At 56.4% G+C, this 24,188-nt stretch overlaps 2 protein-coding genes and 3 long non-coding RNA genes across 5 annotated transcripts; 3 read left to right on the top strand and 2 right to left on the bottom strand.

The window, feature by feature from the left end:
* Window positions 1–540: 540 nt before the first annotated feature.
* On the bottom strand, window positions 541–3,827 carry HOXC9 (homeobox C9). The gene is made up of 2 exons (XM_058742543.1): window positions 3,213–3,827; window positions 541–1,474 (listed from the first exon to the last, which is right to left on the bottom strand). The coding sequence occupies exons 1-2, from the start codon at window positions 3,748–3,750 to the stop codon at window positions 1,230–1,232; spliced, it is 783 nt and encodes a 260-aa protein (XP_058598526.1). The 5' UTR covers window positions 3,751–3,827; the 3' UTR covers window positions 541–1,229.
* Window positions 3,828–3,974: 147 nt separating this feature from the next.
* Window positions 3,975–4,929, top strand: LOC131519483 (uncharacterized). The gene is made up of 2 exons (XR_009265656.1): window positions 3,975–4,256; window positions 4,688–4,929. It is a non-coding gene; the product is annotated as an uncharacterized LOC131519483 (long non-coding RNA).
* Window positions 4,930–7,272: 2,343 nt separating this feature from the next.
* LOC131519484 (uncharacterized) lies at window positions 7,273–10,188 on the top strand. The gene is made up of 2 exons (XR_009265657.1): window positions 7,273–8,122; window positions 8,954–10,188. It is a non-coding gene; the product is annotated as an uncharacterized LOC131519484 (long non-coding RNA).
* A 3,632-nt stretch (window positions 10,189–13,820) lies between these two features.
* On the bottom strand, window positions 13,821–18,970 carry HOXC10 (homeobox C10). Its single transcript, XM_058742535.1, has 2 exons — window positions 18,117–18,970; window positions 13,821–14,949 (listed from the first exon to the last, which is right to left on the bottom strand). Exons 1-2 carry the CDS (start codon window positions 18,865–18,867, stop codon window positions 14,672–14,674), a joined length of 1,029 nt encoding a protein of 342 aa, XP_058598518.1. The 5' UTR covers window positions 18,868–18,970; the 3' UTR covers window positions 13,821–14,671.
* Window positions 18,971–19,298: 328 nt separating this feature from the next.
* LOC131519486 (uncharacterized) lies at window positions 19,299–20,973 on the top strand. The gene is made up of 2 exons (XR_009265659.1): window positions 19,299–19,409; window positions 20,281–20,973. It is a non-coding gene; the product is annotated as an uncharacterized LOC131519486 (long non-coding RNA).
* The last annotated feature ends 3,215 nt before the right edge of the window (window positions 20,974–24,188 follow it).

The raw sequence follows: 24,188 nt of genomic DNA on the forward strand, positions 1-24,188 counted from the left end.
TTCCCTTTTTTCACTCGCAACGCATTCCCCAGTGCCTCTTCTGCTCCCTGAGGCCTGCTCAGCCTTCTTCCTCACCGCTCACCGCACACCCTCCCTCCCTCCCAGCCATCCCTCGAAGCACCAATGCAGACAGGCAAGAATCCAGCCCGGGCCCTCACCCAGCACCCAACTTTCATCTTCACCTATCTCTTCCCTCCGATCTCGTGTACTCATAAATTATTACAATTAATTACAGCCAGGGAAAACCATTCATGCCATGCCCCCACCCCCCACCCCTGGACAACGACGAGCTACCAGGAAACTCACAAGGCAGCCAGCCGGGGCAGGCACGAGCTGGGCCCGGGCCTCAGCAGCCCCCACCCCACCCCAGGAGTCTTCACGCCCACCCCACCCTGCTTGGAGAGCAATGGCAGGCACTTGCCCTTCCGAGGTAGAGGGAGCCCCTTCCCTGGCTCCGGCTTCCCCCAAAGGATCTGAGCACTTGCCTCCTCCACGACAGCAGCCTGGGAGCCACAGGGAGGAGAAATAACGAGAACTGGATGCGGTTGGGTTTCTGGTTTTTTAAGTGACTTCGATATATTAACACAGAGCTGTTCTACCATAACAAACAGAAGCACGTTACAGGACGGACGCTGGGGATCAGAAGAAACACTGCTATGTACACACCCGAGGCGCCGGCCTGCGCCGCCGGACCCAGCCTGCGGCACGGTCCGGGCCCTCGCCCCTCAGCTCCTGGGCTGGGAATTGTTATTGTGTATGTGTGTGTGTCTTTTTTTTTTTTTTTTTTGTACAAAATCTGCACGCAGAGCACCCCAGGCCTGGGGAGGGATGGCCCGGACCACATATGATACAGAAAAAAAAAATAGAAATATAGCGATTCAAGTACTGGCTTCTCTGAAGAAAGGAGGGGAAAAAAATCACATTTGTGTGTGTCATTTATTTCAGTTGCGCTGGGAGAAGAGAACGCGGTTTCTCTCCCCGCCTCCTCCTCCTCGCTGGGTAGAACTAACTCTAAAACACCAATTTCTCAACACTGAACCCTCCCAAATCGCAAGAGTTTTCCTTTTCCCCTTCCTTTTTTTTTTTTTGTCTCTTTTTAAGCTGATGGGCTTTTCTCTATCTTGCTCTTTCCTTTTCTTTTCGTGCTCTCTCCCGCCTGGGTTGGGGTATTTTTGTGGGGTTTTTTGTTTTTCCCTTGGCTGTGCCGAGGCAGCAGGCTGGGGCAGGGTTTAGGATTGCTCCTTGTCGGTTTTCTCTTTATTCATCTTTTTCATCTTCATCCTCCGGTTCTGAAACCAGATTTTGACCTGCCGCTCGGTGAGGTTGAGAACCCGGGCCACCTCGTACCGACGGTCCCTGGTTAAATACATATTGAAGAGAAACTCCTTCTCCAGTTCCAGCGTCTGGTACTTGGTGTAGGGGCAGCGCTTCTTCCTCGTGGAGCGGGCGTGGATCCAGTTGGCCACGGGGTTGCCTGGAGGGCCAAACACAGGCAGGGGTCAGCGGAGCCCCTTTCTAGCCCAGGACCCCTGCCACCCTACCCCTAGGCTTAGCCAGGCTCCCCAAACGCAATGATTGAACCTGAATTTGGACACGTTTGGTTTTTGGAATTTTCTCCCTGACTCCTTTTGCGTTCTGCCCTCTCCCCATCTTCCCCCTCTTCGGTTTCTAGCACCTAAAACTATAGGAAATCAAAGCTATCAAAGCCCCTACAGTCTGGTCCTCAGCTTCAAGAGTAGTAATTCGAGAATATGCTCATAAAAAGTCCAAATTCCCAACTGTTTCATAGGCCCATAAACGCTTCTCTCTCTTGTTTTTTATTTTTATAGCGAGGTCTCTCTCCTCCCCACTTCCCTCCTCCTCTGCCCCCTCCCATCCTCCCAGCCCACGACCAAGTCCTGAAATTTCAGCAGTTCTGTTTCCTGACCCTGAGAGTCCCTAAGCCCCTCACCACCCTCTTCAGCGCCCCGTCTCTGCTCTCGGAGTTCAACCCTGCTGAGGCGAATTCTCAGAGTGATGCTGGAATGGGGAGAGCCTTTCTCCTCTCCCCAGAGAGCTGCTGGCCTTGGGACAGGCTCCCCTATATCTTAGCTTCCCTGTTTGGCTTCCAGTGCCCCCCTCCTGCCAGCCCCAGGACAGGCTCTGCAGGAGCCAAGCCTCCAATTTCAGGTTTATGGGAGTAGCTGAGGGCAAGGAGGGAAGCCTTCAGAGGGGTATAATTAGGCCCTGGCCCCTTATGGGGCTGGAGGAAAGGATTTCCTGCAGCCCCCTCCTGGGACTCCCCCAGACACTTCCTCACACCCAGGGGCTGCACCCCCTCCCCTGCTGTTTCCCCTTCTTTCCCCTTTTTCTGGCCCAGCAGCTCCCACCTGCCCCCCCCCCCGCCCCCACACACCTACCCCTGCCCTTCTCTGCAATACTCAGAAGGCTCCAGTCTCCTTGATGGGGAGTGTGTGTGTGTGAGTGTGAGTGTGTGTGTTATAATTCTCTAATCTGGGGAGATGCTCCCCCCCCATTCCTCATCCCTGAGCCCGGTTTTCAACCCTCTTTCCTGCAGACCCTCAGAAGAGGGCTCTCAAGTTTAAGGAGACTGAGACCCCACTTCTCTTCCCCAACTCTGTAAGTCCTGATTTCTCCAAGTTCCCAGGCTGTGAAATCCCCCAGACCCCTCACCTAGTGCTCCTGGGTATATAAGAAGTCCATGCACCTTCTCTTTAAGGAATTCCTCCTGGGGTGAGACTCCCCATGCTGGCTGGGAGGTAGGGGTGATTTTTCTCCCTGGGGTATTTCCTCTCTGTCCCCAGTGTCCTCCTCATCTCCCCCCCACTCCAGTCCCACCTCAAACCATAAAATGAACCTCAACCCTACCCCATCCCCTGGCCCTGTCTGCATTTCTTCGAAAGTAGCAACTGAGCCAAAAAGCCTGGGCTGGGGGTGTGTGTGGGGGGGGGGGGTCTCTCATCAAAGCCAGCTCCAGGGAGAGGAGCCCCCCTCAGCCCTCTCCCAACCTGGCTCCCTGGGCTCCCTTCTCAGACCTTCCTGCCCCTGAAAGCTCCCCAAGGTAATTCGCTTTTATTGAGTCCTCGCCCCCTCGCCCTCGCCCCTCTCCCGCGCTCCCTGCGCCGCTCCGAGGGGCTGTAATCCGGCTCCCCCCCGCCCGGCCTCCCCTCCCCTCCCGCGCTGGTTGTAAAGGAAAATTGCTCCCAACTTACTGGGGTCCAGGTCGGCCTTCTCCTCTTTGTGCTTGCTGCCGGCGAGTGCGTCCGCCTCGGGCGAGGGCAGTGTCTGCGGGGCGCGGTCGCGCAGCTCCCCGGGCGAGCCGTACATGTAGTCCGGGTAGCTGCGGCCGTCGCCCGGGCCGCAGTCGGCGCGGCGTCCGGGGTAGGCGTCCGGCTTGAGGGCGTAGTGACGGCCCCCGGCCGGGAAGCTGGGGAAGGAGACGGCGCCGGACAGCGGCTCGAGCCAAGTCCGCATGTAGCGCGTGTCGGCGCCGAGGTGGGGCTGGGGGCCGTACGGGTGGTATACCACGGACGACTGCGAGGGCACGGGCGCCCACGACGTGCTGAACACTGCCGGCTTGGGCGCGAAGCTACAGGACGGAAAATCGCTACAGTCCGGCACCAAACCGCTGGGTCTGGCGGCGGCGGGGTGAGCCCCCGTGGCCGGAAACCTGGACGCTAGGAGGTCTTCATTGTCGTGAGAGATGAGCGAGTCCACGTAATAGTTACTGATGGGCCCCGTCGCCGACATCGTAACAGGGTTTTACATACATAAGATTATTGTATGAACTGTATATGTACTTTTTATCTGCTCACAGAACAATCAAGGCAGGTAATTATTTTTCCAGCCTTTTCCCCGCAGCTCATTGGTTCCCCGGCCCCCACGTGATCGTATTTACCCAAAAATACGGCGCGGATCAATGCGCAGGGGCTTTTTTTTTCCTTGCTTTTTTTTTTTTTTTTTTTTTTCTTCCCTTCTCCCACCCCCTTCTCTCTGCTGATCCCCGCGACCTGCGTTTTCCTGGGGGTCCGGAACTCTGGACCCAAAGCGTCGGCCACCCCCTCAGGACTACTCGTATCTCATCAGAGCACTCCCTTGCCCATGTCCACCCATAAGCAGATGGCCTCCCGCACCCCCCCCCCACCCTGGAGGATTTCTTAATGGGGTGAAAATGCCAGTCCCCGAAGCCAGGGCTCCCGGACCCCCAGGGCCGAGCTGGGCGCGGGAGCCCCGCAGGGGCGGAGAGGCCGGCTGAGGTAGGTGGAGGAACTATTTCTTGACGTAATCCGTCTCTGTCGCCCCGACGCTCCCGCAGTCTCTGCGCGAGCCGAGATCAGCGATTGTCAGTTCGGAACGTGGCTTTTAAAAATGCGTTTTTAAATAGTGTGTATGTATGTATTTCTTTCAGGAGCAGCAGCAGCGAGGGAGGGAGGGTGGGAGGGGACTGGGGAGGCTGGGGTGGAGGGAGGGAAGGAGGGAAAGGGGAGCGTCCTTCTGCCACTGGCCAACTCAGCCCCCCAAATCTGGGGTAGGGCAGCTTGGGGAAGGTGGTCCGCCTGTGGGAGGGGTAGGACCTCGGGACCTCATACACCTTTATCCTCAGAAGTCCTCTCTTTGCTTTGGCACAGATATGCAAGCTCCTTTATTTTAAATTTATTGTCTCTATCTATTTATCTTTCTTTGCCAGCTTGAAGAAGTGGAGGAGAGATCAGCACAAGTTAAGTGGGGCGTCCCCATCCCGTCTTCCTGCTCACCCTCCTTTGCCCCCAACTCCATCTCTGCGACACCCTGCCCCCCCAAAAGAAGTCACTCCAGGGCTCTGTCTGCAGAGAGCCAGGGTGAGTGCGGGCAAGGCGAGAGAGAGAGCGACCTCGGTCGTGGGCAAGTAGCTTGTTTTTACGTCCTTCAATAAAATTTTTATGAGGATCATTTGATTGTTCATAAATGTGTCTTTCATTAAATAAAATTGTAGGCTGTTTTTGGAACGGGAAAAAAGCAACGGAGGGATGGGAGAGAGCAGTTTCTTTGGGGTCGGACGCAGGGATTCCGGAGGGGGCAGTGTGATTGTAGGGAAGATCAGACAACTTGGATTCCTCCCCCCAATAAGTTGGTTGCTACCTTCCTCCTTGAATTTGGGGTCTGTTGCCCAGCCCTCTGCTTTCCATCAGACTGCCCCATGGTGGTTTAGTAAAGGTGGGCTTTAAGCTGGCAGGGAATTCTCAGTGTGGGTGCAAGAGAGGGGGCAGGGAGGTTGGCTGGGGGTAGGGAGAAGGGCAGGTGATGTCCCCAGGGACACAATGCACCCTAGGTATGGCAGAGGGAGTTTGAAGGAGGGGTGCAATTTCAGGGTCAGAAAAGAAGGGTCCCAGTTTGTGCTATGGGAGATAGGCAGGAGCTGAGGCTCAGACGCAGGTTCTGAGGCAGCAGAAGGACAAGGATTCCCAGACATGAGACGCCTGCCCTTCTTTCCCACTCCTGTCCCCAGGAGGGGACCAAACGCCAGGGGTGGGGGTGGAGGATGGTTTTCTCCTGCATCTCTGTCGACCTGTCTCCTCTAGGGTGGAGAAGGGCTAGAGAGAGGTGTCCCAGAGAGTGTAGCATGCATGTTGGGGGGGGGGGAGGAAAGTTGAGGGGGGAAGGGGAGATCTACAGCCTGCAGCACTGACCCCAGCTTTCCAGGCCCCCTCCCCAGTCCCTGCTCCTCCCCCTCTCCGGTTCTTTCCTTTTCGGTCTAGCGGGGCTGAGATTTCGACTCACGGGGGGTGTGTGAGAAGTGCCTGGCTGGGGATAGACAACCCGGGGCCTCAGCCTCTTCGCCCTCAGCTCTGATTGTCTTCCCCTCCCCCGGACTGGACTGGTGTGGGAAATCCAAATTACAGCAAGAAACAGAATATCTCTTTGGCCTTGATGGAGTCAGGTTAGCTGTCAATCAAAATTTCTCCCTCACTAGTTCAAGGAAAAGACAGGAGGTTCCCTCCCGTCCCCCTGCCGAGGCTTTCTCCAAATCCCCAGCACCGTCAGCACCTCCCCCAGCCCTGGCGGCTGGGGACCCTGCCTGGCTCTTGGGCGGCTGCTGGCAGCAATGAGCAGAGACGCGTAGCCTTCAGCGGGCCCGGGGGCCAGACAGAGACCTAGAGGACATCAGGGGACAGAGCCTGAGAGAGACTGAGCCTGAGACATAACAACTGAAACGCGGCGCCAGGCCCATGGAGAGGAAGGAAGGAGGGAAAGAGAAGAAAACGGAGGGCTGGGACAAAAAGAAAAGGAGAGGGGAGAATTAAAGGAAAGAGGGGGGACAAGATGAAAAGAGATAGGAGAGCAGGGAGAGGAAAGCATGCGGGGAGTGTGAGGGAGGAAGGGCGGCGATAGGCAGGCAGGACGGGGCAGGGCGCGAGCTGGGAGCAGCCGTGGCATTGTGCAGTCCGCTTGCTTGCCGGGCCTTTGCCGCGGGACCCGGCTCAGGGCGCGGCGGCCACTTCTGTCCGGACACAAAGGAGAAAGAGGCCTCCTCTCTGGCCCCTCCCGGGCGACCTGCTGGGGTGGGTACACTAGGCCTCTGGGGGATGTGGAACCCCGTCTCAGCCCAGGCAGCCACCCAGGCGGCTGGGGGCTGAGCCACGCTCTAGCCAAGGAGCTAAGAAGACATGATGAAGGAGGTCTCAAGCCCTGCTCCTCCTTTTTCGTCTTCGCCAGGCGACAGGGCCCATCTGCCCCAACCTCAGGTCTCCTAGAAGAAAGGCGCCCCGAAAGACCGTCTTCCATGGGCCTCTACTATTTGGGAGAGCCCTTCAGACAGAGTGGCTGTAAGCAGATGCCCCTTTCTCTCCTACCCCCTTTGGCCACTGCCTTCTTTTCAACTCTTGAGCTGCCTGCCCACCCGGCTTGCCCACCCAGCAGAGGCGACAGCAGCGGGGCAGCCGGGATCCCAAGGCCCAGGCTCCCTGCTGCCGTCAAATTCCCCGTGAAACTGAGGGGAGATTGTCGCCTTCGTTTGAGAGCGTGAACTCAGACCCTCCCCACTCAGGCACAGACACAGCTGTGGATCAGGAAGCAGGCCTCACCCACAGCCCCCTCCCCACCAATGCCCCGCTTTGCCTAGGCCTTGCAGAGAGCAGCAGCCATGAGGAGGGGGCTGAAAGAGCCTGGGAGTCCCTGAGTTCACCAGGCCGAGGCCCCTCGGGCTCCACAGCTGCATGTGGGCTGTACCTCCTAGTCTCTGCATTTGGAGGTGGGATGGCAGGTAGGTCAGGGCCCTGAAGCAGAACTTCAGGCTCCCCCCACACCCCCCCAAAGCCAGGCCTATAGATGTGGGGGCACAAAGGATCTGGGGGCACCAGTAAGGAATCGCTCATCTTTCCAGGTTCACCTACTCCTTCTGAATCTCCTGCCAGATTCCCAGACTCCCTCTTACCCCCACCACTCCCTTCAATTTTCCTCAGCACCGATGGGGCAAACCCGAGGGACTGGAGGACACTGGGAGTCCCTGTTGGGGAGGGGGGGAAACCCCAGCTTTAGCTGGCACTTCTGCATCCGCTCTGGTGCTTAGAGCTTGCCTCCGACCCCAAAAGATTACACTAGGCACAGGAGAGCCCCCTAAGGGGGAGGGGCACCTTTACTCCATCACCTCAGACCTGCACAGCTGCGACCACAACCAAGCTAGCACCACCGCGGGAAGGACAGACAGACAGACGGACAGGTTAGCGTCATCCCCTCCCCTTGCTCTGCGCCTCCCTCTCAGTGATTTAAATTCCCTCCGGTTCAATCCACACCGTCAAGTTCGGATTAAATTTAAAACAGGCTTTTCTCCTGGTCCGCAGCCGCCGCAGGCAGGGAGCCCGCTCCCCGGCTCGTCAGCACCCGCCCGCGCGGAGGAGGCCGTGCTCCATTTGCTTTCATTTTCCTTCTCCCCCTGAAATGGGCTCGTTTCACCTCTCCGCTGCCCTCTCCCCCTCCCCGCCCCCTCCCCGGTTCCCCTCTTCTTTCCCCCCTTCTCGTTCCTGGTCCCTCTTTGTTGGGAAAAACACACCCACACACAACTCCTCCTGGCTAAGGCCTGCGCTGGAAGCAGAAACTGAATTCTCCTGGCCCGCCGCGAGGAGACCGCGTCCTGCCCCCACCCCAGGTGGGTATCTGGGATCCCTACATGCCAGGAGTCAGGCCCCTAAGCCCAGCAGGAGCGAAACCCCTAGGGCCTGTGAACGTGGCCCTCTCAACGCCACGGCCTGCATTCCCGCCGGCCCCCCCGCCCGCCCTGCCGCCCCGCAGCAAACGGGGCTGTTTCCGGCTCCCCCAACCCGGTCTGGTTTCCCAGCCTGGGGAGTGGCTGAAGGAGGAGCAGCCCCAGAACCAGGGGTGCTCTCTGCCCGAAGCCCCCATGGCTCTGGGCGCCTTGTTACCTGATCTTTGTGTGATGTGTGTGTCGCAAGGAAATTTGCAGTGACTTTGGAGCCCAGACTGAGGAAGCGGAGGTGGCGAAAGGAGAGACAATACGGGCCCGAAGTACAATTAAGGGGCCAGAGCCGCTAGTCTCTCCCCCGCCCTCCCTGCCAGACTAGGAGCTGTCTGGCCTCAAACCTCAGGGCAACCCGCGAACCTGGAGCCGGAAACTCAGCCCGTGCTGGAGGGAACCAGAGGATCCGGCATCCAGAACGCTGGAGGAGAGCTCCCTTCCAACTTGGGGGCGCAGCAACCAGCCCCGCTGTGTTGCGGCGAATCCAATGAATGAAAGTGCACATTCCGACGAAAATTCCCTGTTTTTTCAGCTTTTGGAAGGAGAGCCTAGGGTCTGGGACGTCTCAGACAGACAGACAGACAGACAGGCAAACCGCGTCTCCGGAGGCAGACAGACTCACAACATGAGTGTGAGCCTAAAATCAAATGCAGGTTCAACATTCCCGAGGCCTCTCTGCCAGGCCGGGCAGGCGCCGATCTCCCTACCTTCTCTCCCCTCCAGGGCGTTGGGCAGAGACCCGGAAGACTCGGTCCCTCTGGCTTGGTCCAATCCCGCCTCGGGAAGCGCCTTCGTTACCTGCTCCTCGGCTCCCCACGGCCACAGATGCAGGGCAGCCGCCTCCCGCCGGGGGAGGGAAGCCCCGGCCACCGCAGCCGCCGCCGCTGCCCGCCCTCCTTCCCTCCCTCCCTCTTTCTCGCCCTCCCTCCCTCTCTCCCTCCCTCGCGCGCTGCCGCTCGCGGGGCCCTCCCGCGGGCAACCTGTTCTGGACCAAATCCAGGTATCTCCGAAAGAGAGAGAGAGAGAGAGACAGAAGGACCTCTTACGTGGAAAAGAAAGAAAGACCCTTAACCGCGTTTATTTTCCAAGCTCTGACCACTGGCCGGCCTCTGTTCAGACGCCCTGGACACGGCCCTGTAGCAGCAGAGGTGTGCGGGGCCTGCTGCCTCGCCCATGCTGACCGCCGCGCCCCTCGCACAGCGCGCTCCACACTCTGGGCCGCCGCCCCCCGGCAGCCCAAACACCAAACAGACCTCAAGGTCCTTCCTACAGACTCAACATCCGGTCGCCCGCCTCGAGGCTGGCCTCCGCCCGCCCCGGAGCCCGCTCTGCTCCGTCTGCGGCCAAAGTCCACACACAATCCACCTTGCCCGTGCTCTCGCGCCGGGCCCGGACGCCCCTCCTGACCGAGGCGCCCGCCGGGCCACACTCGGCCCACGGTCCTGCCCGGGACTGCAAACCTCGTCCCCTGCACGGGACCCACACAAAGCCCAGTGCCCTGACGCTCCCACCCGCAGCCCCCAGTCCCCAGCCGCTGCTGCCCCTTCACCTGTTCCCGAGAAAGGCTGCGTCTCCGAGCCGGGGCAAAGCCGTGGGCCTGGGCGGAGGGTGCCGGGGGAACCGGGGAGCCGAGGTCCCAGGGAGGTTACAGAAGATCCGCCGGGCTAAGCCGGAGCCCCCGCAGCCGGCGAGATTATCTCAGAGACCAAAGCTCTCCTTGGCGAGCTCTTGCCTTTTCCTCCGTCTCCCGCAAGTCTTAAACACTCACACGCCGAGAGTTCAGCTCTATAAATCCTGCTCCTCTTTCCCATATCATAATTAAAAAAAACCAGTAGGGGAGGTTTTAACTTTTATTGCGATTTCTGGAGTTGGGCTGCGGAGCATATATTAAGTTTACGCTTATGCGCTCTCGGCGGGGAGGGTCCTTTAAGAAATAAAAATCCATCTTAATATCCGCAGACGAGAGAGATAATTTTTTCCCTCCTCTTCACGCTGTTTCTTCTGAAGACTCCCTTCCAGCGAAGCGAATAAATAATCACCATCGCCTTAGCCATAATCTACAGTCCCAGGGCCCCGGGGTGGACTCTGGCCACCAGCCTGGCCCTCACCTTGGCGGGATGAGAACTCACCCCATTTCCCAGGATTTGGGGAGGGGGACACCCCAGACTCCTGGCTCTGTGGCCACCCCCCATCAAGCCCACCAGCTCTGAAACGGAAATGGGGGCAGAGAGAGACTCAAAGAGCAAAAGTCGTTCATTGGTGAATTTCGGCCCATGAGGGACGCTCTCCCCAAGCCAGGCACTCCTGAGCACCCCACCCCTGCCTGGGACTCCCTTCACTCCAACTGGCCCTGTGATTCTGACAGCTTGAAAACTCAGAGACTGCTAAGGGCTCCCAAACCAGGGGAGCCCCTGCCTGCCTCGCACCAGCTGGCCTTCCTCTCTGAAAACCTCCCTATTTCCCCGGGAGCCATAGAGAGATTTGAGCGTTTTCCTTCAAGGGAAGAGATTCTTTTCCCCCACAAAGGGCTGGGGGACAGACGGAAAGACAGACTAACAAATTCAGCTAGGGAGAAGAAAGGCTCTATCCCATTTTCTCTTCTAGCCTCCCTGGGGTCAAAGGAAATCTCTTTGTATAAGAAAGACAGAAAAATACGTGAAGTATTCACGTAAAAATTAGACGTGGGATTTGAGAGAGCCTGGAGGAGCCAGAGATACAGAAACAGAGACTCACACTCATACAGGGTTAGAAATATCCCCCCAGCAGACCACTGTGAGAATATAGAACTCCAGGTATATATTTTGTTACAGGGACACAATTGTGTTCCCCTCTCCAAGTTGAGAATGTGTTAATAACCATACTATTTCCAAAGTAAGAGAACCAACAGCCTGTCCTCCTCCTTTTGGCTTTCTCTTTCCCAGTCTCTCTGAGAGCAGGGGTGTATCTCCCCATTCTTCCTGACACACACCCCCCTCATTTTTTCTCTGCAGGCAGAGAAGCCTTTTTGGGGAGCCTTCTCTCTAGCCACCAGGGCCAGGATTGAGGAACCAGGTGGAGAAAGGAGGGGAAGAAGCTTTGCAAAGTTTCACATTGCTCAGATTCTCCTTTACTCCATTATCCTCCCCTCCTCCCCCTGGCATCAGCCAACAACCTTCCCAACAATATGGTAATGGTGGGCGCTGGCAGCCTCCGTTCACCCAGACATTTCCACACAGCGCAAAGACAAGCAGCTGCCTGACAGCCACAGACACAACAGACCCAGGCCTGTGGGCCACAGACAGCGAGACAGAGACTACAGCCAGGTTCCTGTCTTGATGTTTCCCAGTAGGGCGTGTGTGTGTGTGTGTGTGTGTGTGTGTGTGTGTGTGTGTGTGGTGGGGGGGGGTTTCTACTTGGACTTGATGGCTTCCCTCTAACCTACTAATACCCTAAATATGCCCTTTCTCATTGGGGATGGAACTATAGAAGGGGAAGGGGAGGTGGCTGAGCTGGCGCTCAGAGTTCCCCAACTCTTGGGACCCCCCCCACCCCAGTCACCCCACTTTTCTAAGGGGAAGCTCCAGCCCCAGCCAACTGGAGGCAGATTTTTGTCTTTGGAGGTGGCAGGTGAGAGAAACTGGCCCTTCCAGAGACTCCCTTCTCTTTCTGTGCTTCTCCTCTCTTCTACTGATCCTGCCCCACCCAGCTACCCAACTGAGCTGGCCCACCAGGCCACCTCTTACTCAAATTCCTGAATTTCCTTGGAATTGGCTAGACTTTCTTTGTCTGTCTCCATCAGCTGGGCCCAGGAAACAATAGCTGCAGGAAAAAACTCCTCTCCCTCACTCACAGGGATTGGGACAGGCTGAGGAGTGGACAGTATAAAACGGGGCTCTCCAGACTTGTCCTGCGGCCCCACTTACAGCTTGCCCTCATCAGTCTGTGCCCATTTGCCCTATCTGGGAGGGGGCTGTGGGGCAGTCCCACTGGGGAGGGAAGGAGCCGGGTAGGTGGGTTGGGGCCCTCGACGAAAACCGACTGATGTAACTCAGGCAGTTTCTTGTTGCCGAGTTCAAAACTCAATCCCAACAACATGAAACTACCTAAGCCACAGATCAGCTGAGCGAGCAGGGCGGGAGATTCGGCTTTGCATCTATCGGGAGGAGAAGGGAAGGGGGTTGGGGAAGGAAGAAATTCAGCCCCGTCCCCCTTTCCGCCCCCACAACCTCTCTAAGGACTAGAGAGTAGACTTTGGGTGGCTGGGTGGGTAGGGGGTCTGACTGCCCTCATCAGCCTCTGGTCTAAGCAAATTGCTCTGGGAAACTCTGGTGAAATGGGACCTCCAGCCGCCAAACCCCCCGCCCCGCCCCCAGCACCGCAGTGGAGCTATTCCCCTGCCTCTGGCTCTGGCCCTGGGGGAGGCTGGAGGGTCCTTCCACTCTTGAGCTGGGCACCCTGTCTTGTCCATCTGGCTCTCCTGTGCTCTCCTCCTGGATTCCCTCCGATCCTCTCCCTCTCTCAGCTCTGCTTTGCTTCCCTGCATCTATGGGTGGCCGAACCAAGGCGCCTGTGCTCCAGAGCCTCTTCCAATCAGGCCACTTGCCTGGCAAAGCCCCACGGCCAGGGAGCGTGGGGACCGAGAGCCTGAATAAGGCTCACATCCAAACCAGCAGAAAGCAGGAAACCCAAGCTTCAAGCTCCAGCCCTTTCTAGCCCACCCTCCCCGTTTCCCCCAGCAGACGACCAGACTGAGCAACATCTAGACCCATGTGTCGACCTCAAGGCGACCCTAAGTGCCCGTGTAGCGAAAGAAGCCAAAAACCACCAATTCACCCCTTTAACAGCCGAACCCCAAGGCAGCGGGGTCGGGGAGGGGAGGAGAGGGAGCTCCCGGCCACTGCCCTCCACTGCGAGCGGCCACAAGGCAAGCCTGGGTTCTCAGCAAGCTCAGATGCCTGAAACACCTTCCTCCCTGTTGTGCCCGCGGCACGGCCGGGCACCTGGGGACGCCGCTAGTCCCCACTCCGCCGCCAAGAGAAGAACAAGAAACCGCTTCTCTTACCTTGTCGCCGCCTCCTCCTCCTGCCTCTGCCCGAGCTTCTGCTGCTGCTGTCGAGGGGGGGGGGGGGTGGCTGAGCTCCTCGTCCCCCTCCGGCGGTTAAGTTTATTCCTCTCCTTGGATAGGTGGGGGGCTCTTGGGGTTCCCCCAGCAGCGGTGGGGTGTGCCTGGCCCAGCACCCCAGGCAATCAGATCCGTCTGCTCCTCAAGATTGCAGTTTGCTCTCTGCCTCTTTCCCTCCTCCAGTCACCTTTAAATGCATCTTTTACTGCAGCACCACATTATATTTGCAGATCATAAAATCCACCTCTCGCGCGCACCAAGACCGTCCTGACATTACTGTTTTATGACCTTGACTTATTGTGGTCACCTGGATAATATTTAAATCAACGTTATGGTCTCTCACTTACATTAAACCCGCCAAGAGACATTCTAGAAAGGCTCTAGGAGATGAGTCAAACACAAAACACACACATCCACACACTCAGCCTCGTTGGGGGGGGGGTGTTGCTAAAAAAAACATTTAAAAACAAAAAACCACCCATTTGAGGATTACGATTCTGGAAATTTATTAGGATTTTCTTCTCCATTAAGGAAGCTACATGCAAAAGATACAACATACAGAATATCTTTAAATAACACAACTCCCAGACAGGGACAGGGCGATATTTGGGAGGGGGGGGGATTTCTGTCTTTGCTTCACTATGTTCTATTTTAAATTTTTAAAATTTTTTTGTATTCCTCTGGATGGAATTTCTGAGGTGTCAGTGGCGGGGGGACGTGGGGGTGCTGGGAGGATTGGGAGAAAAGCAGAAAGCAGTACAAATACGAGACTTCAAGCAGATTCTCAGAGCAACCAGGAGGTAAAGACACGGAGAGGGTTTGCTGGAGGCGCTGGGCGCTACGACAAACACACAAAACACTAGCCGAACTTTCCAAAACGTCTATTATCCTAAGGAGGAAATGCAGCAAGGAAGGAGCGATTCTGACTGTGCTCTGCGAGATTACAGACCTTCTCTGGTTGATTTTTTCTTCCCTCTTTCCCCCCCTATGATCGGGTGGATTCGACCTTAACTTTGCATGGAGGACAGGATGGTTAGTGTGAGTGCGTGGGTGAGTGAGGGGTTGACACACACACCAGCCACACTCCCACCCTTGTCTATGCGGGCACACCACACCCCACACCCCGGCACCCCATTTCTCATGCTTTAGGTGGATGCATCTTCGCAGCACGAACCATAGGTCCCTTGGAAGGAGAGTCTGAGGTCTTTGCCTTTTTTTGCAGGCGCGTTGCATTTATACTCAGGGAGGGAAAAAAAAAATATACCACCAGGCACAAAGGGAGGAGGGGCGGGGAAAGGAAGGAGCGGGGAGAGGGGGGAGGGGGAGGGGAGGCCGCGCGCTCAGGTGAAATTAAAATTGGAGGTCAGTTCCCGGATCCGATTCTCTCGGTTCATTTTCTTGAGTTTCATTCTGCGATTTTGAAACCAGATTTTGACTTGTCTGTCTGTAAGGTTAATGGTCTTGCTAATCTCCAGGCGGCGCTCTCGCGTCAAATACATATTGAACAGAAATTCTTTCTCCAATTCCAGCGTCTGGTGTTTAGTATAGGGGCACCTCTTCTTCCTTCCGCTCTTTGCTGTCAGCCAATTTCCTGTGGTGTTTTCTGCCTTTATCTCCTCTGTTAAAAATAACATTATTTACATAAGTATCCCTTGAAGAGGCAAACCCTCGCTGCTGCCAGCCAGCTGTGGGGGCGGCTGAGGGAGCACAGGGGGGCTGCTTTCACCCCACAGGCCTGACTGGTGGGGTCCTCTTGGGCTCAGGGCTCTTAGAATTTCTTTGGGGTCCTGACTTACGTGGGGGGAAAGACAGACAGTTCTCGCCTCCAAAGCATTTATTAATTAAATTACCCCAATCCACCTTGACCTAGCAGATTCTGAGTACTCCCACTCTCCCTCAGCTTCCTGACCCTGGCACGCGCTCTCAACCTCACCAGGCCCTCCCTCCTCTGTGTTTCATTCCAGTTCTGGAAAAATCCAACTAGAAGGAAAAGCGCCTCCCAGGCCTCATACGGGGTTGCAGAGTCCCCCCTGCTGCCTAGAGCAATTCCCAGAGAGCTTTGACCCCTTTCAACTCAGTGGAGGGATGTTGTCGCCTTAGGCTCTGTGGCCAGAGGCCACCGCAGCTGTCCCTGCACCAGACCCCCAGCCCTTGTTCCCACCTGAAGTGCCACAGAGCAACTCTGCCCCTTTCAATCTCCCGTTGCCAGCTCTTCCTCTCCTGGCCATTTCCCCCAGGTGTGAGTAGCTGAAGCAGGGTTGCTGGTGCAGGCAGCAGAGGTCAGGGGCAACAGCTCTGGGGCGTGCTGAGGGGTCCTCAGACAACTGCCCTAGCCATGGGACCTAAGGTCAAGGGAGAGAGATATCCTGAGGAAATGCAGCCTCCTGGAAATCTCCACCTAGTCTACAGAGATATGTATGCCTGTACATACATGTGTATTCCTGTAGAGACGCACACTGTCACACATATGTACACACATAGGCACACACGTGTCTATTTATATAAGGAGATGCTATAGACATAGTGTGTGTTTCTCATTATCTTATTGACAACTTCTCTCCTTGGTACACATGTTGGCTGGAATGGACCAGCCTTGCTCCTCAAGCAGCAGAAGAGACCTTGGCCATCTTTTCTAGGGAAAAAAACCCCAGAGTCCAGACACTCAAGAAGGGCACCCAGCAAAGGATTCTGCTGATGGCTCTGTGCTCTATCTCCCCGCTTTGCCAAATGTAACTGCCAGATTCCTCGCTCTTATCTTCCTGGGGAGCGGGACGGGGCCCTGGGGGAATCAAGAGGCACACACACACACACACACACACACAAAAGCAAACTTGAGGCTATAGTTTTAGACATTTGAATGTCCTTAATTCCGCTCCGGCCTCTGCACCTGCAGCTTCTTGCCAAATTGTTTAGAGGCTCTCCGCATCTAACTCTGTCCTATTTATTTTCTTATTGGGGTTGTTGGGTTTTTGGGGGGAAGGGAGAAATTACAAATGAGGAAGTCTGGCCAAAAGCCCTCTTGGCTGTGGCCTGGTTGAGACACCATATGGGGGAGGGTGGTGAGAGCAAGAAAGGCAGAGGCAAAGTGCAGAGTTAGAGGGATTAGTTGGGGTGGAGGGGCTTAGGTTGTTGTGGACAGGGGAGGAGAGGAAGGGTTGCCTACCCCAACGGGGGCAGTCCCAGTTAGGAGGTAGACTTGTTAACCTTGACTTTGCTTTTGGTGGGGGGTTAGGAGGCAGGTTTTCCCATCCTAAAATCGTGTCCCAACAAAGCTCAGAGCCTGGGGAGGGGGCACAAAATTAAACTTTCACGCTGCACATGTGCCACAGGGAAGCCTCCGTGGGTGTGTGTACCTCACTCCTGCAGCCTCATGAGCACACCCGTGCTCATCTTCTGGCTGAGGAGACACCCAAGAGGGCAAAGCTCTACCCTTGCCCGCCAAAACAGTGTGTGTGCGTGTGTGCGTGTTTGAGAGGGAGCGGGCATGCGTGAGTGTGCGCTAAGCCTGCGAGAGGCGTGTGTGTGAGTGTGACACAGGTCGCCGCCAGGCATGCGTGTGCGCCGCATCCATATACAAAGCGCCACAAGATCCAGGCCGCCCCCAGTCTGCTCAGCTCTCTCTCAGTATTCCATCTCCCTCTACACCCAAAGAGCCCCATTTATATACAGCCTCCAGTAGCCAGTGCCATGGGAAACAGGTTTATTCCTCTCCTCCCAGTTGGGCCTTTTCTGATGTTTTTTGTTTCAACTTTTCAGAGAAAGTCGGTCCCCTCAGGCTCCCTCCGCAGCTCCCATTTCCCCCACATTCTTTCTCCAGGTGTCAGAGAAAGGTCCTGGAGGCCCCCAGTTCCTGCAGCAGAAATGAATCTTGAACCCTGAGCTTGAACTCTGGATAGGCTTTCTCTCTCCAACCCAAATCACGATGAAATCCAACTAAAGCAACATTCCCTTTCAGGAGAAGACCGCTTGCCACGCACACAGAAATTTTCCAACCACTCATTTGTAAGCTGCTTTTGGAAGACAACGAAAAAAAAATTTTTTTTTTGAAATTTAAGTAGAGAAAGAAAAAGGAAAAAAAATTAACAGGGGAGACAAAAAAGAACTTACAACATCCCAAATGCCCTGTTCCAACGCCATCCCCAAGCCAGGCGTTTGGGGGAAGGAGGGAGGGACGGCGGTCAGCCCTTCACCTCCACCTCTTTCTGCCCCAGCCCCGCTGCCTGAGGCCCCCCCAGCTGAGCCCAAACCGCAGGAGCCCAAACCACAAGCACAAATCAGACTCACAAACAACAAATCGCGCTTCGAAGGAAACAATTTTCAACTGGGAAAACGCAGGAAAGCGAAATCCCCCTTCTCCCAAGCCTTCCCTAGTTGCTGGCGCAAGATCGCCATTTTAAGCTTTTTGCGAGCTTCTGACCCGAATGGGGGACATCAGCCCCCCCAGTCACCACCGCAAAGCAAGCAAACCGAAGCCAGCACGCGCCCGGGAGCCGTCATCAGCCCTGGGCAGCACAAGGCGCCTGCAGGCTGCCCGCGGTGCGCACCACTCCCGGGTCTCGGCGCCCACGGCCGCTGCCGGCCCGGCCCCTCCACTCTGCCGCTTACCTTCCTTAGCCAAATGACGCGCCACCAGCCTGGCGCTCAGCAGACACGAGTCGCAAGCCGGGATCGCATTCCCGGGACAGTCCAGGGCCTCCTCGGCCCAACCCTCCCCTTGCCCCCGCCCCAGCCACGAAGACCAAGTGCCCGAGCGTCCCAGCCGGGCCGCGGCCCAGGCGGCCTTACCTTTCGCTTCGTTATCCGAGGTGTCTGGGCTGGAGTCCGCGGTTTTGGCCCGCTCCTTTTCGCTCTCCAAGGGGCTGCCTTTTGGGCCCGCCAGGCTCTGCTCGGTCTTGATCTCATTGGGGCTAGGGGTCTGGCTGTCGGACTTGGGGGTCTCAGGGAAACTCACTTTGCCCCCGAGCTGGGGCGACTCCAGATGTTCGGCGCGCGGGTTGAGACTGGCCCGCTGCTCAAAAGGGGCTTCGAAGTCGTTGGCCCCGGCACAGTGGGGCGGCTTGTCCAGCGCGGAGTAGCTCGGGCTGGCGCGGTAGTAGCTGGGCACGGGTACCTCGTGCTCCCCGAGGCAGGACTCCTGCAGGGGGTGGGAGTAGAGAGCTGCCTCGGGGCCACTTTTCGCCCGCTTCTCTGCGCTGTACATGCAGCAGACATTCTCCTCCTTGACACTAGGTGGGTAGGAGCAGGAGGACAGCGGCCTGCCAACAGGTTGTTCCAGGCGGTAGGTGGCTTTGGGGTCGCCCCAGGAGTCCAGCTGCGAGAGGTAGGACGGGTAGGTGTTGAGGGCGAGGTTGGGGCTGCTGCCCTCGTCCCTCTTGGAGAGCGAGGGCGCGAGCCCGCAGCCCCTCATCACCCCGCAGTTGAAGTCACTCCCAGATTGCATATACATGCCTGCGCTCCGGCTATAGCGCTCTCCTCCGCCGGGCGCAGCCAAGGGCTCAGCGTACGAGTTCGGAGTTACATTGCGAGGGCATGTCATTTTCAGAGAGAGGGGTTTTTAAGGAGCAATACTACAGCGGAGGAGCTGACATCTTTTTTTTTCCCCATCCGGGAGGGGGGGCGGTTGGAGGGGCGGGAGGGAAAAGAAGGGGAGGGGGGGAAATATCAGCTCCATAATTATCCGCGCATTCAGTCCTCACCATGTGACGGCTAGACCAATGGGATTTGAAAATGGCCTTGATGATTCAGACGGCCGTGACGTCAGCGGGGTCAAGTTGTCGGCAGGCGGAGCGCGCAGCGTGGAGTAACAGCGCCACCTAGCAGCCGCCTCGGGGTAGGGGCGCCGGAGCCCTTCCCCGCGAACAAAGGAAGCGCCCCCGGGGCGGCAGGGGCAGGAGAGGGGTGGAGGAAGGTGGGAGGGGGGGTTCTAGGAAGAATGGGGTTTGTTTACCCGGGAACAAGCTTGTAACTCTTGGGGAAAGTGGGGCGGAGAGGGGGGAAATGCAGGAGAGAGGGAGAGATCAAGGCATCTCGGGGCTCAAAACAGTCAAATTCAAATTAAAAGGTCAAGACACGATTCAGGTACTTCTTCCCTTCGCTTCACCTCTTCTTTTCCTCTCCTGGCCTCTGGGCCCCGCTTCTTCCCTTGGGATGGGTGTGGGGTGAACTTGGTGGGGAGGGCTCCAGTGGGCAGAGAAAGGGAGAAAAAGTTAAGGAATCCCAAACAGAACTAAACTTCCTGCTCTCCCGCGTCCCGGTTCGCCGGGCTTGGCCCGGGAGCTCAGTTCCCGGACCTCTCCGCTCATGGAAGCTGGTTGAGTTCTAAGTGCCCCGTGGGGCTTGACGGAGGAACCTCCAGTGTCTGGAGTGGACCAAGGAGGGGGTCACCATCACTTCAGGACTGCTCCAGGAGGGTAAAGGAGGTTTCCAGTGGATCTAGGGGTCGGGGGAGGAGGAAGCCGAAGACCAGAGGCACCGGCTCCCCGACCCCGGGAGCGCAGCCCGGCCTTTGCAGGGTGGGCGGCTCCTGGGTCACCATCTCAGGGGCTGGAAGGCTTTGGCCTTGGAGTCGGTTCGGCTGCTTTGCTGCAGGCCTTGGCGGCCCTCGCTTTCCAATTGACCTTGCCCCCACTAAAACAGGGAATATTCCCAGAGAGAAAGAGGGAGCCTGCGGGGCCTCCGCTGGTTTGTGGGGAGTCACGTATCACACGGGGAAACTAGGACACCAGATGCGACAAAATCCTACCCAGAGACGTGTCCTTTGCAGAGCGAATGGGCTGGGAGGGGGGGGGGGCGTTTTTAAATGGGGGAGAGGAACCAGCCTGTTTTTGTGGGTTTTATTTTTTAATAAAGGGAAAGGAGAAATAAGGGACAGGGTATATTTTAAATAGTTCTTTCCGTTTCTCCATGGCCTTTCTCCCAAAGCGAACTAAACTCTCCACCCCTTCCTCAGGAAACGGAATCTGGAGAATAACTTGTCTTTCCGGTCGCCCCGCATTTCCCCCCACCCCGGACGAAGCCCGGGGTTTCGATTTTCCAAAGGGCTGGAGTCTGGCCGGGCAAGGACCGGTGCTCAGGGCGCCCTGGCGTGGAGTGTGGAGGCTGGATCGCTCCTGGAGAGGCCCAAGCCAGCGGCTGCTAGAAAAGGACTTCGGAAAGAAATAAGCCGAACTCTCTCATCCAGGGGGCAAGAGAGGAGGCACAGGGGTCCCTGGACCCCCGGGAATCCTGGAAGAAAATGTGTAATGTGTGACTTGTTTGCAGGGCCAGCCAGGGGGAGAGTAGAAAGGGTTTTGTGTTTTCATTTGCAGGGGTCGCCGTGGGCTCGGCGCAGGGGTTGGCCGGGGCAAGGTTAGGCTGTTTAGGCCCCAGACGAGACTTGGGACAGCCCGGGCGGCACTTAATCCAGGGAGCCATTTGTCCCACCGCCCACCCCGCGGGAAACGGCGGAGACTTTATGGCCACTCTGTTTGTATTATCTGCATAAGTCTTTCCCCACCAGTTTGATCGAAACTGTTCGCTTTTACGAGGACCCAACGAAAATTCCCCGTCATATTTATCAGCCGGGGATAAAAATTTAGTATGGGAACTGATATTTCCTCATTTATGGGGCGATGAAATTAAAGACCAAAGCAATTGAGAATTATATGGCTTTGGGGGGGTTCCCTCCCCCCCTCTTTCACATCTCCTTTATTTTCCCGCCTGGTGTGCCTGTCCCTGGAGTTTGGCGTCCCAGTCTCCTGCCCTTGCCCCCTGTTTGGGGGTCTGCTGGGCCCTCTCCTTCACACCCAGGTACCGCTTGGCCAACCTTAGCTTTTCCTAGTTTTTCTCTCGGTGTCCGTAGCTGGGGGCCTCCCGGAGCCTCTGCCCCGGCCACGCTGGGATCTGGCTGGGGTGGTGGAGGGTTGCCAAGAGCTTCGCAGGGGAAGAATGGGAGCCCAGCCTGGGAGGGGGCAAGGAAGGGGGTGGGGGGTGAAGAGGACAAACTCCAGATTACCTCTCAAAAACAGCAAGCCCCAAGACTTAACCTGGGGAACTAACGGGAGAGGAGCGGAGTCACTCCGCCTCCGGACCGGCTCTCCCTACCAGCCCGACACCCACCTCAAACTCACTCCTTACCTCAGCCATGGGAGGGGTTGGAGTCGCTTCAGAATTCTTGCCATTATTAATGGAAATTATCCCCCCCCCCCGGGAGAAGGAGCCTCCCGCCTCGGCTCTCACCTCCTCACAAGAACGAATAGTGTTTAAAGTTGAAATAATTAAAAGTATGATAAACACGGCCCATTAATGAAAAAAGAAATCAAATTCATCAGCCTAAGTGGGACCCCCGGTGGGACAAACGTTTGCCTCTAATTATGCAGGATGAACGCAAACCCGGAGCTGTTTAACGAGACCCCGAGCGGACGCAGACTTGAATAACTTGTTGGGTTTTTGCAGACTTTGGGATTCTGCCCCAGTGGAGGCGAAAGGAAGGAAAGCGTGAGGGTGAGGATGGGGGCGAGGGGGGCATTTGAGCGGGTCCAAGGAAGTACAGTCGGATGTGGGTCCCAGCCCTGCCCCCTTGGGCTCCGTCTTTTCCGAGGCCACGAGCAAAGGCCGTTTCCGTCCTATTGTCCGGGCCTGGCGTTCAAAGGCACTCGGGCTGCCACGGCCAAGCCGCTGCCGGCACCCACCGGCCCTACCCCGCAGAGCCAAGACCCTCAGGCCTGCACCCCTGGGGAACTGGATTGGGGTCCAGAGAAGTCTGCGCTGCTGCATTCACCCTGTTAAACCATTTTCCCAACTTTCCGGGAGGGCTGAGAGACCTGTGCCTATATCTGACGCCGGGGCTCCCCTTCTTGCCTCAATTTGGGGATGTGAAAATCCAAGGGCTGCCGGCCAGACCAGTGCTCAGGCTGTGCCTACTTGTCGACCAATCCCACCCACCCGGAGAACCCTGGCATTGTGTGCGCCTCTTCCCGGTAGGACAGCAGAACATGGAAGGGCAACAGGGATGGGGGGCTGGGCCTGTGGGACGGGGAGTAAGAGAGCGGACAAGGGTGCTCCTTGCTAGCTCCTTGCATATTCCAGGAAGATCGGTGGTTCCAGAGGGCAGGCTGAGGGCTGGGGCACTAGGGGTCCCCATGTGAAAACAGAAGAAGGAAAATGTAGTGCTCAACGAACAGAAAGGGACCGCGACTGTTTTCCGGGCTCTAGCCCTCTAAGTGCCCCCCAGAAACACCCCGATTTTTCCAAGGAAAAATTAGAGTTTCCCAAAGAGGTTCAGGAAATCATCTGGGAAATGCCAAAGGTGAAGTGAAAAAAGGAAGAGCGTCTCTCCCTTTGGGGTAAAATAATAAAATAAAATCATAATGAAGTTTGTGTGTTGAAATCTCTTCAAGTGAAATGGAAAACAAAATCACACCAGTGGTGAAAGTTGCAGGAGGTTTTCCTCTTGTTTTGGAGGCCCAGACAAATCATTTTCATCCCAAAACTTGAAGGAAAAATTTGCTTTTGACTTCACTAACACAAGGCTCTGGCCAGGCTGAGCTGGGAGCAGGGAAATCCTGGGCAAACTGAAGAATGCTCAGAAGCCCAGGAAGGCGATTTTCAAACAGGTATGAGAGAGACATGGGAGACCCGGGACACTTGGAGGGACCTCTAGTCCACTCCGGATCTCACAGCCACCCTGGCAACCCGGCCGTCAGAGTTCCTGTCACATCTGGACGTTGTGCACATTTGCACCCAGATGCTATGGAATTTACCCGTTCACGTACTGGTCGAAATTGTGCTTAGTTGTGTGCACACAGCCACAAACAGTCACCTTTACCTAAAAAACACGCTCCCTGCACTCCCCATATCCTGAAGTCTGATAACCTAAGCCAGCACAACTGCATTCTTGCCCTGCCGAAGCCGGCCAATAATTTTGCTTTGCCTCTTGAATCGAAACCAGACAGAAAAGACTTTGGAAAGAAGCTTGGAGAGAAGGAGACAGATGGGAGTGTGTCTTTGTCAGGGGGAGCCTTGCCCCCCACTTTAGCGATTTGCTCCCAAGTTGCCCCAGTAGATTGGGTTTCCAGCGGGAAGTCAGGGCTGTGGTCGGGCCGGCTTGCTCCGGAGAAAAACCCCATTCCTCCCGTACCGACTAAATTCCTTTTCGGAGATCCGTTTTCCATCTTTTTTTCTCCTTCCTTCCTTCCTTCCTTCCTTCCTTCCTTCCTTCCTTCCTTCCTTTTTGTTCATCCCTCTTTCTCTTTATTTGCTTCTTTCTCTTTCTCTTTTTCTTTCCTTCTTTTCCCCCTGCAATTTATTTCTTCCTTCATTTTTTCTGATCTCTCCTCTTTCTTAATTCATCGTTTTCTTCATTTCCTTCTTCCCTTTTTCTTCCTTTATTACACAATTTGTTCTTTGCTCTTTTCTTTCCTCCTCAATGTTTTCCTTCCCCCGTGACTTTCTCCATACCCTCCCCCCCCTGCCAACCTTTCTTGTTTTTCTCTGTTGTGCAGGGTTCAGGGAGGGGAAGGCACCAGGCTCAGTCACATCTCTCCCCAGCCTCACTGCTCAGGCTTGGAGTTGACCTTCTCCTGCCTTCAGCCTTAATAACTCGGCTCCTTACAAGGCGAAGTGTATGGCTGCCAGCGGCCGGCGGCCAGGCCTCAGCAGTCGCCATTAGAGGAAAAGAAAAGCGGGCGCTGGGGCCGGTTCCTACTGACTCCGATGGCTCCCTGAAGGGCCCGGTTCGAGGGCTCAGGTGTCTTCAATTCCATCACCGCAAAGGAGGCTCGTCCACCAGGTCTGTCTTTGGAGAAGTCGCTCCATCTTTGTCCTGATCTCCAGAGCTGAACAGTAAAATAGCCTTGACTTGAGCCCAACTGGCATCCC

Source organism: Neofelis nebulosa, chromosome 8, assembly GCF_028018385.1.
Source record: "Neofelis nebulosa isolate mNeoNeb1 chromosome 8, mNeoNeb1.pri, whole genome shotgun sequence".
In the NCBI taxonomy this organism is placed as follows: Eukaryota; Metazoa; Chordata; class Mammalia; order Carnivora; family Felidae; genus Neofelis; species Neofelis nebulosa.

Coding starts and splice junctions, on each gene's coding strand:
- HOXC9 (XM_058742543.1), bottom strand. CDS start 3,750: ATGTCGGCGACGGGGCCCATCAGTAACTATTACGTGGACTCGCTCATC. Junction 1,475..3,212: donor GAAGGCCGACCTGGACCCCA/GTAAGTTGGGAG, acceptor TTGGCCCTCCAG/GCAACCCCGTGGCCAACTGG.
- HOXC10 (XM_058742535.1), bottom strand. CDS start 18,867: ATGACATGCCCTCGCAATGTAACTCCGAACTCGTACGCTGAGCCCTTG. Junction 14,950..18,116: donor CTCGGATAACGAAGCGAAAG/GTAAGGCCGCCT, acceptor TATTTTTAACAG/AGGAGATAAAGGCAGAAAAC.